Here is a 10,528-nt window from a genome sequence, read left to right on the forward strand (position 1 = left end):
CAACCTCTGCCTGGAGGAGTTATTTTTTTGACACTGGTGCATCCAGACATCAAGACCTAAAGCGGATTTCCCGGAAAGGTACTGGACCCCTAGGGCTGCACAGGGATCCTTCACAAAACAGCAAGTGGCCCCAGGGCCTCCTAGGCTTGGGGTGCAAATCCTGTTACGGGTGCCTTCCCCTCTCTGAGCCTCCATTCTGCTCTCTGAGCACTTAGGATGTGAAACACAGTTCTAAGCATTTTGTCTCAGCAAAAACCTTAGGAAGTGAGGACTCCTGTAAGCCCATTTTATGGAGGAGGAACTTCAGCTCCAGCAGGGTGTGAAGCAGCTTTCCCGAGGCTGCATAGTGCGTCTGTGCAAAGGTGGGGGTGCGCTCTTAGGCCCGCTGGTTCTAGGCACCGGCTCTTAACCATTACGCTGCACTGCTTCCAGCCAACGAACGCTGTGAAGCGAAGCTTGCCCGACCTCAGGCCTCCCCAGGGGACCACACCAGCTCTTTTGAGTCCGGAGTCAGCTCCTGAGTCTGCAGTCTTTGCAAAGCTCCCGGGCTGCTTTCCCAGCGCTGGACCCCAGGATACCCCTTAGTAGAATGGGGCACGCGCGGAGCTTCCTGCCAGGCTGCCCAAGGTCCTCCTAAAGTTAATAAGCAACGGCAGGAAGGTTCTTTATAAACAGGAAAGCGCCGGGGAACTGTCACGGTTTGCTCTTTTTCTCCTCTGCATCCTGAGAAGGAAGGATGTTCTCCCCATTTCACATACGGGGAAACTGAGGCTCAGAAAAGGAAAGTGCTCTTTCCAAGGTGATAGGGAGAGCCAGTAGAGGGTGTCCGCGCGCGGGGCAGGTGGGGGAGGAGGCGGAGCCCAGACACCCCTGGAGGACTGGTGAGGCGAGAGGGGCGGGGCGGGGAGCGCTGGGGCGGTGACCCCAGGGGCGGAGCCCGGGGGATGGTGCAATCCCCGGCCTGAGCGCATCAGGCCGCGGCCGATTAGCACAGGTTTGCATCACCCGGGCCGGGGCCGGAGCCGGAGCCGGAGCCGGCGCCGGGAGACACTCGAGCGGAAGCGCCGGCGGCTCTACACGTGTCCGGCTGCCGGGGGCCGGGGTCCCGAGCTAGGTCGCATCGCAGCGGGCCCCGGGCCACGTGGGAGTGCCCTGGCGACTCAGGACCCCGCCGCACGCCCGGGCAAGGTACCCAGCGGGGCCGAGAGGGGCCGGGGCCGGGAGCGGGCGGGTGGGAGGGTGCGCCCCCGCGAAGGTGGCGGCGGTATCCGGGGGGCGGAGGGAGGCGGGGACGGAGGTGTGGGAGTGTGGGGCGGGGGAGGCGTGTGTGTGAGGGGCCCGTGGGGGGCGCTGGGGACTCCGTAGGGTGTCACTGCAGGGTGAGCCTGGAGGTCCGCGTGAGCCTGCGGGGTTGGGGGAATGTGTCTCAGCGGACAGTGCGAGCTATGGGGAGGGCTGCGTACCTGGTGCCAGGTGTCGGCCGAGCGGGGGACACGGCTGGAGCCGGCTGGGGTGTCCTAGGGGCGGGGGCAGGTGCAGAGCGAGTGGAAGCGAGGATGCGGGGCGCAGAGTGCAGGACCCCGGAGCGCACGGAGCGTCGGCCGCAGGTGTGCACCTGCCGCTGCGGCGGCGGGTTGCCAGTTGTACCGTGCGCGCGTGTGTTTTGTTCCTGAGGACCCTGGGGTGTTCGGGGCGAGGGCCCAGGTCCGCCCCTTCTCGCAGCCCTGGGGCCCAGCCTCATTCCCTTCGCCTCCAGCCGCTCCGTTTCCGCTGAATCCTCTGCCTCGGGACACCCGCTGTCCGCCGCTTCCGCTCCCACGGGAGGAGCCTGGCTGGGGAAGGCGGGGCGAGGCCGCCTGGGGGGCTGGGGCACGTGTCGGACCGTGCGTGTGCCCTGACCGCTCTAGGTGGGGTGTGTGAGGGTTGGGCGGGCTCTGTGTGCGCGCACACTCGCCCCCGGAGGATGAGGTGTGTGCCGCTTCATGTGTGTGCGCGCCTCTCTGCCCCCGACGTGGTGTCTCGGCTGGCTGGCCTGGACAGACTGGCTTCGAGGGGCGTGTGTACAGCTGTCTGCTCTGCGTCTGTGCGTGTGTGCGTGGTATGACCTGCCCTTCTTCCCCCAGAGGTGGCAGGGAGCAGCAAGAAGTGGATAGGAAGGGCTGCGTCCATCCTACAGTGGAGATTCTAGTCCCGCGGTGTGGCCTGAGAAGTCCCTTGCTCAGTTATTGTGACTCCACCTGTCCCCTGGAGCTTATCCCAGGGCCTACCAGCCTCTGAGGCATGGATACAGCCAAAGGGACAGTCCCAAGGAGAGCACTGAAGCAGTTCGGCTACGAGTAACAGTAGTAGCAATGGACAGGGCGACCATTTACTGACACCCACCCTGCAACAGGGTCACTCTGAGTTATTCGTACTTTCATTTCATCATTGTAAAAATCCTATGGGCCTTGCCTCCCGCTCCCACTTTACAGATGAGGGAACTGAGACTGGGCAAGACTTCAGGACTTGCCCAGGGCTACCCAGCCCGGAATGACTAGAACCCAGGAATGACTACGGCCAGCTGCTGTTGCATTCTTACCACATTGGGGTTATGGCCTTTTACTCATGTGGGGTCTCCCTGCCAAGGCAGCCCATGCATAGTAGTCCGCTGTGTGGCCGCGCCATGATGTTTAACCAGCCCCCTGCTGCTGCCCATTTGGGGGGGTTCCTGCCTTTTGCTGTTACATACAAGGCTCTCCTTTTTTTTTTTTTTAAGATTATTTATTTATTTATTTGACAGAGAAACAGCCACTGAGAGAGAGAACACAGGCAGGGGGAGTGGGAAAGGAAGAAGCAGGATCCCAGCGGAGGAGCCTGATGTGGGGCTCGATCCCAGGACTCTGGGATCACGCCCTGAGCCGAAGGCAGGCGCCTAACGACTGCGCCACGCAGGCGCCCCGCACAAGGCTCTCCTGAACGGCCTTTCACGAGTTTAATATGTTGATGAGCATCTTAATGGGAGGATAAAGTCCCAGAACTGGGACACCCGGTCAAGGGTAAGGGCATTTGTCAGTTTCATGCACGCTGCCAAGTCACCCTCCATAACAGCGAGGGAAGAGGGGGGCCACCAAACAGCCTCCCCTCAGTGCTTTTCCCCCTTCTTTGTAGATGCGAGCCACCCCTCTGGCTGCTCCTGTGGGTGCCCCCTCCAGGAGGAAGCGGTTGGAGTTGGACAATGACCTAGACACCGAGTGTCCCACCCGGAAACAAGCTCGAAGCAGAACCCAGCCCCAGCTGCTGCCCTGCCCGCTGCCCCTGAGCCCACCCCCTGCTCCAGCGCGGGCCGTCACTGTGACCACTGCCTCCCGGCTTGGGCCCTATGTCCTCCTGGAGCCCGAGGAAGGCGGCCGGGCCTACCATGCCCTGCACTGCCCCACAGGCACCGAATATACTTGTAAGGTAGGTCCCCGGGGGTCACTCTCCCCCAGCATCACAGGGGCCTGGAAAGGGCCTTGGCTCCAGAGGATTGTCAGGGTGGAGGAGTCCTTAGGGTTACTTTGTTCCTGTGTTTATTGGGGAAGCAGCCAGTGAGCCCCCAGCTCTCGGTCAGGCCCTGGCCTGGGCTGAGATCAGACGGGTAAACCCGACAGGCCCAGCCGTGGGGGAATTGCGCCGTTTAGGCCCATAGTAGGATCCAGGCCATAGGGGTGGAGCCTACGGGCGGTGGGAGCACAGAGAAGGAGCCTCTGGTGTATTCAAGGGGGGGCATCAGAAAAGGCTGAGCGGCAGTTAGCGAGGGAGAGGTGGGAGAATGGAGGTCTGGGCAGGGCCTAGAGGAGTGAGAGCATGGGGGCATCACAGGGTTCAAAGGGCTTCACCCCAGCCAGAGTGGAGAGGGGCGGGAGATGAGGGTTGGTGGCCACCGGTTGTGAAAGCACGAGAAAGGAGCTCACACTGGGCTGGGGGAGCCACTGAAGATATTTGTACAAGGGAAGGGTGAGGTGGGGTAGACATCAGAACTCCTGGGACCCTGGAGGTCATTGGGCCTATCCTGTGACCATTTCACAGATGAAAAGACTGAGGTCAAGAAGGAAGGGCCAAGCACAAAACCTCATTGTATTGGGCCTGGCTCCTAGGGCAAAGTCCGGGGTTCTTGGCACAAATCAGGAAATGGACAGGGTCGGGCCCACAGGACATTGGCAGGTCATAGCCTAAAAAAAAAAAAAAACAGAGCTGAAGAACTACAATTATAAGTATTTACTGTGCACTCGGCACTACATTGATGGCTTAGTGTGTATACTCTCTTCCAGTCTTCACCCGGTCTATGTGGTAGTTACTATTATTGGCCCATTTTGCAGACGGAGGACACTGAGGCTCATAAAACGGTGGTCACAGAGGTGTCAGAGGTGAGACCAGGGCTGTGGCCCTGTGCAAGGACACGTGTCTCAGACACAGCAAGGCAGCCTTGCTTCTGGTAGGCAGGGTAAGGAAGATACAGGAGACCCAGCTACACAAGGAAAAGGAAGAAAGGGGCCTGGGTCCCCTCCGGGATGCACAGAGAAGCAGGTGGACCTAAGCTTCCACCCGGGAGCAGCGGCAGCTGGCTCCTGAGGGGTGGGGGTGGGGTGCAGTGGGCAGGGGGATGGAGGCAGACCTATGGTCCAGCCACCAGCTTTACCCCACTGCAGGTCCCCAGTGCTCTGCCCCAAGTGCTCTAAGGAACCCCTGAACTCTGGCTCCTTTTCCTGCAACATTACAGGTTTTCGTCTGTTCCTCCAGGGGTGGGGAGTCTATGCTGAGTGGCATGACCATAGCGGGCTCAAACCAGAAGTTCGAGGCTTTCTCATAGCCCCAGTTACTCAGAAACATTTAAGGGGGTCTCCTGGCACGTGCTTATCCCCATACTAGCGTGAGCCGTGGGGCTGACCTGCCATTTCCACATAGCCATCCTGCCTGTAGTTTATCACCTATTCATTCATTCATTCATTCATTCATTCAACAAACCTTCATCGAGCACCGTATGTGCCATGCACAATGCTGTGGTTCCAAGGCAAGAGTTCTGCTCTCATGGTGCTGGTGCTGTAGTGGAGGACATGGACAGTAAACAAGGGAATAAGGAAAATACGGCACAAGGGAAAGGTGATCTGTGCCCGGTGATCCTAAGTGCTTTGGAGAGAAAGCCAGGAGCTGGGAGAAAGGGGGACGGGGACCGTGGGGGAGCAGGTGATTTCAGTCCAGGAAGAACTCTCCAAGGAGGTGACATTGGAGCAGTGACTTGTGTGAGCTGGGGGAGCCAGCCCCTGTGGGGATCTAGGGAAGAGCATCCAGGAAGCAGGACAGGCAAGTGCCAATGTACAGAGGCAGAAATGTGCTTGCCCTGACTTAAAAAAAAAAAAAAAGGAGTCTTTGTTTTTTGGATTCTTTCTTCCATGCTGCCCAACTGTTTGTTTTTAAAGACATGCTTACATTTTTTTTCATGAATTAAATATGTACATGCTTTCAGTTTATTTTCTGTGCGGCAGAGCCAGAATTACATGGGAAGGGTTTAAAGGCAGACAAACTGAGTGTCCCCGCTCTGCCTCTGATCGGGTGTATGGCCTCCAACAAGCGCCCTTCTTCGCTGAACATCAGTCTCACCAGCAGTAAAACGGAACACACCTTTCAGGGCTGTGGTGAGGCTCCCATCTGATGTCCATAAAGCCCCTAGCGTGTTTCCAACAACCTCGCCACTCTCACCCCTGCCCCTCTTCCCTCCCTTACCCTACTCCAACGGAACTGATCTTGGGCTGGTTTTCTAGAGCAGTCAAGCTCTTTCTTGTCTCGGGGCCTTGGCACTGCCCATGTCCCCCACTTGGAAAACTTATCCCATGGACATCTCTGAATCATTCAGGTCACTTGCCCAGAATCCCTTTTAGACCCTTTTTCAGCTAGGTGCCCCCTTCCAAAATATTCTCTATTCCAGTATCTTTCTTGGTTCCTTTGCAATGCTTATCAGAATTTGTAAATACTTAGTTTTTGGCTTGTTTGGACCATGGGCATCAGGGGGCAGGGACCATGGCTGTCGGGCAGGCTGGATCCCTGTGCTGGCATGGGCGCTGCACAGTGCCTGCGGGTGGAGTGAATGAGTCGGTGGGCAGGCAGTGAATCCTAGGGAATGGGAGCTGTGAGCTCTGACGATGCTCGGGCTAAAGTGACTTGTGCGCTCTCTGATCTGGCTCTTCCCGGCTCTCGGGTTATTTTCGTTTGGGTTACCTACTATTTCCCAGTTATCTGGGAAAGGTAGCAGTTGAGAGCGCAGACAACGGATGGTGGATTCAGATCTCAGCCCTGCCGCTCGCTGGGTTTGCGGGGTGGGGGTGGGGATCGGCTTGCTGCTGGAGCGCCGGGCCCAGTGCCTAGTGCACAGGGGTGCCTGAATGGTGGCCTGGGACTGTTCCCAAGGCCAGTCTGCGCTCCTCCGGGCGCCACCTGCGCTCATGCCAAACCCCGCCCGCAGGTGTACCCGGTCCGCGAGGCCCTGGCCGTGCTGGAGCCCTACTCGCGGCTGCCCCCGCAGGGACACGTGGCCCGGCCCGCCGACGTCGTGGCAGGCCCCCGCCACCTGTACGCCTTTTTCCCGCGGCCCCACGGGGACATGCACAGCCTGGTGCGCCGCCGCCGCCGCCTCCCGGAGCCCGAAGCCGCCGCGCTCTTCCGCCAGATGGCCGCCACTCTGGCGCACTGTCACCAGCACGGGCTGGTCCTGCGCGACCTCAAGCTGCGGCGCTTTGTCTTCACCGACCACGCGAGGTGAGTGTGGTCACAGAGACCCTCCTCCCAGACATACCTAAGAGATGGGCCGTGATGGGGAAACTGAGGCCCACGAAACTGAGGCCCACGAACGTAACTTACACAAAGAAATGGAGAAGCCCGGGCTGGCGCCTCTGCCTGGCTCCCGGGAAAAAGTTGTCCCGGGGCTAATGAAAGCCCCCTGGGCTGGAGCACTGCCTTTGTGACAGTCCTAAAAGCTGACAGTGATGAAGAGCGTGGCTGCACGCTCTGACTCAGCTGGGATCCTTACGAAGAGGAGATAGGCAGTATTCGAGTTCCCACAGGCCCGCTGAGGCAACGGGCCCAGAGAAATCAAGGAACACCTAAGATTCCACAGCTAAATAAATAGCAGAGCTGGGAATCGAACCCAGATGACTCCAGAGAGGTCCTAATCCACCCCGAGCTTGAGGCACCTGCTGGGCTTACCTGCCGACTCAGGGCCTCTGGACCTCAGTTTCCCCATTGGTAGAGGAAAGGGCTGGATTGTCAAGCTGTTTCCAGGATGTTAGGGCCACAGACAACAAGCCGCAACAGGCCCGGAGGTTCCTCACATGGGAACTTTTTCTGTGAAAAAGGGTGATTTTGGAGGGAGGGAATAGAAGGGGAGCTGGGATTCTTTCCCCTCCCCCAGACTCTGGGGGGTGTGCAGGGTGTGTCCGGAAGCACGGCCAGACAGTCATGTCCACATGAACAGCCATCAGAAGCATGGATAACACTGCAAAGATTTTTTGTGTGGGGGGAGGGGGGAGGAGGGAGACCCCATTGCACATTTTAATTTAAAAAAAATTTTTTTTTAAGTAATCTCTAAACCTAACGTGAGGCTCAAACTCATGACGCCAAGATCAAGGGTCACACGCTCTTCCAACTGAGCCAGCTAGGCACCCCCCCACACTGCACATTTTAAGCTTTTTTTTTTTTTTTAAAGATTTTATTTATTTATTTGACAGAGATAGAGACAGCCAGCGAGAGAGGGAACACAAGCAGGGGGAGTGGGAGAGGAAGAAGCAGGCTCACAGCAGAGGAGCCTGATGTGGGGCTCGATCCCGTAACGCTGGGATCACGCCCTGAGCCGAAGGCAGGCGCTTAACCGCTGTGCCACCCAGGCGCCCCCATTTTAAGCTTTTTAAAAATATATTTTGTTTGTTTGTTTATTCGTCAGAGAGAGAGAGCACAAGCAGGGGGAGCAGTAGGCAGAGAGAGAAGCAGACTCCCTGCTGAGCAAGGAGCCTGATGTGGGACTCAATCCCAGGACCCTGGGATCATGACCTGAGCGGAAGGCAGACACTTAACCGGCTGAGCCACCCAGGCGCCCCGTGTTCATCTGTTTTTAATTGAAATTGGCTGTCAATATTTCAAAAACTGGGATTTTTCATCAAAATATGATTTCTGGCTTCTCTTGGGGAGAAATGGGAATGTGGGGCCACCTTGGGAACGGTGAGTGGTTCATGGCAGTGGCTCTGGGTGGGTGGGAGCTGGGGTTCACATCCCAGCCCTGTGCCTGTGCCTGTGCCCGTAAATTGGTGTCTTCCTCACAGGTTGTGTGAGGATGAGATGAGATGCTCGAGGTAGTGAGCTTAGCTCTGGGTCAGGTACCCAATGGAAGCTCCAGAACATTGACTGTGATGTTGCTAGTGGTGCCCTTTTCAGGTAGGGTTTGTGTTGAGGTGTTTGGCCTGGTCCCCACTTCCTATTTCTGTCACTTTATTACCTGCCTGGACCCTAAGTTTGCCTCTGGTTTAAGAGCAGATTAGTGCCCTCGGCCCCCTCAGCCCCCTCCCCGAGGGGCTGTTGGGAAATGTGCTCCTCTCAGAGTCCTAGTTCAAACACAGTTGCTCCGTGGCCTCGAGACATGACTTAACATCTCTGAGCCTCGGCCTCCTTGTGTGTAAAATGAGATCAGTCAACCAGTCTCACAGGACTGGCTCAATTCTGCCCAGTGCCAGCAGGCACTCAGGAAGTGGGTGCCATTAAGGGTGAGAGAGTGGGGGCGCCTGAGTGGCTCAGTCGTTAAGCGTCTGCCTTTGGCTCAGGGCGTGATCCCGGCATTCTGGGATCGAGCCCCACATCGGGCTCCTCCGCTGGGAGCCTGCTTCTTCCTCTCCCACTCCCCCTGCTTGTGTTCCCTCTCTCGCTGGCTGTCTCTATCTCTGTCAAATGAATAAATAAAATCTTAAAAAAAAAAAAAAAAGGGTGAGAGAGTGGGGTGGTGGCATGGTCTCCCCAGAGGAGCTGACCCCTCTGTCTCTCCCCCTGCCGCAGGACAAAGCTGGTGCTGGAGAACCTGGAGGACGCCTGTGTGCTGACTGGGCCCGATGACTCCCTGTGGGACAAACACGCGTGCCCGGCCTACGTGGGACCGGAGATCCTCAGCTCCAGGGCATCCTACTCGGGCAAGGCAGCCGATGTGTGGAGCCTGGGCGTGGCGCTCTTCACCATGTTGGCCGGCCACTACCCCTTCCAGGACTCAGAGCCTGCCCTGCTCTTCGGCAAGATCCGCCGCGGTGCCTTTGCCCTGCCTGAGGGCCTCTCGGCTCCTGCCCGCTGCCTGGTCCGCTGCCTCCTTCGACGGGAGCCAGCTGAGCGGCTCACAGCCACGGGCATCCTGCTGCACCCCTGGCTCCGGGAGAACCCGGTCCCCTCAGCTCCGTCCCGATCCCGCCTCTGGGAGGCTGACCAGGTGGTCCCCGAAGGGCCGGGGTTGGAGGAGGCTGAGGAAGAGGAGGGGGAAAGAGAAGCGGGCCTGTATGGCTAGGCAGCCTCAGACTCTCAGCCGCAACAAGTGGACTGAGTTTGGGGTAGCTCCAAGCTCTCTCCTGCCTTTTTTGCACTGAGCCAAACCTTAGTGCCTTCTAGAAGGGAGAAAGGAAGAGGCATGTGTGGCGTGTGCCCTATGCAGAACTGTGTGGTTCCTCACACCTGTGCACACAAGCCTGTGCATTTAACACATCCTTCCTGGGAGTTCACTGCGTGCCAAACCCTGTCCTGGATGCTGGGAACACAGCAGTGAACGAAAGACAAAACTCCTGCTCCCAGAACTCACCATACTTGCCTGTGCCCACAGGTCAGTGTCCACACTGGGCCCTCTCAGTACAGTGTCAGCATCCACTTGTGCTGGGGCCCACGCACTTCTGCCCTGGGACAGGACAGTCCCTCTCACAAATCCCTGTGCCAAAGGCTCCGGGCCTCTCCCTCTCCAGGCCACTCAGGACTCCAGAGCTCAGGCGGTGCCTGGAACTGCTGTGCTGCCAACAGCTCACTTCTCCTTCCAGGCCCGAGCCAAGGATTCGGGCTGTAGGCTCACCAGTTCCAGCTATGAGGCTGGCCCTCATCTAACTCCAGGAGTGGTTTGGATTGAGGGTCCGCGGCTGTCCTCCTCTGGCCTGAGCACCAGAGCTGGGGTCGGAGGAGGCAGGGTCTTCTTCCTGGCCTCCTGGCAAGTCTCAAGCCCTATTCTGGGTTTTGGATTATCACTATGGCTTTTGGATGCCATAAGAGTATATTTTTACCTTTTGCCTAATAAAGCAGTTATGAGATATTTTAATGTCTCCTGAACATTTGTTCTGTCCTCTGCTCCCAATCTCTTACCGGCTTTCCTTGCCCCATGTGGAGGCCAGAGGCTTGTGGTTTGTGAGAATAGATTCCTTGCAGCCCAGCCGGTCTCGCGCGGGCCCTCTGTTCCTTCTGGAGGCAGTGGTGTCTCTGTTAGGGTACTTTTTGGCTGCAAGTAACTGAAACCCTG

At 57.9% G+C, this 10,528-nt stretch overlaps 1 protein-coding gene across 2 annotated transcripts; it reads left to right on the top strand.

Moving 5' to 3' along the window:
• Positions 1-965: 965 nt before the first annotated feature.
• Positions 966-10,324, top strand: TRIB3 (tribbles pseudokinase 3). 2 transcript variants are annotated; one of them, XM_048222374.2, is made up of 5 exons: positions 967-1,188; positions 2,780-3,035; positions 3,148-3,438; positions 6,476-6,768; positions 9,049-10,324. In XM_048222374.2, the coding sequence occupies exons 3-5, from the start codon at positions 3,148-3,150 to the stop codon at positions 9,539-9,541; spliced, it is 1,077 nt and encodes a 358-aa protein (XP_048078331.1). In that variant the 5' UTR covers positions 967-1,188; positions 2,780-3,035; the 3' UTR covers positions 9,542-10,324. The 2 variants fall into 2 exon arrangements, with proteins under 2 accessions (XP_026358996.2, XP_048078331.1); XM_026503211.4 differs by lacking the exon at positions 2,780-3,035 and having other exon boundaries at positions 966-1,188.
• Positions 10,325-10,528: the final 204 nt, after the last annotated feature.

The sequence above is a fragment of the Ursus arctos genome, unplaced genomic scaffold, assembly GCF_023065955.2.
Source record: "Ursus arctos isolate Adak ecotype North America unplaced genomic scaffold, UrsArc2.0 scaffold_16, whole genome shotgun sequence".
NCBI classification, from domain to species: domain Eukaryota; kingdom Metazoa; phylum Chordata; class Mammalia; order Carnivora; family Ursidae; genus Ursus; species Ursus arctos.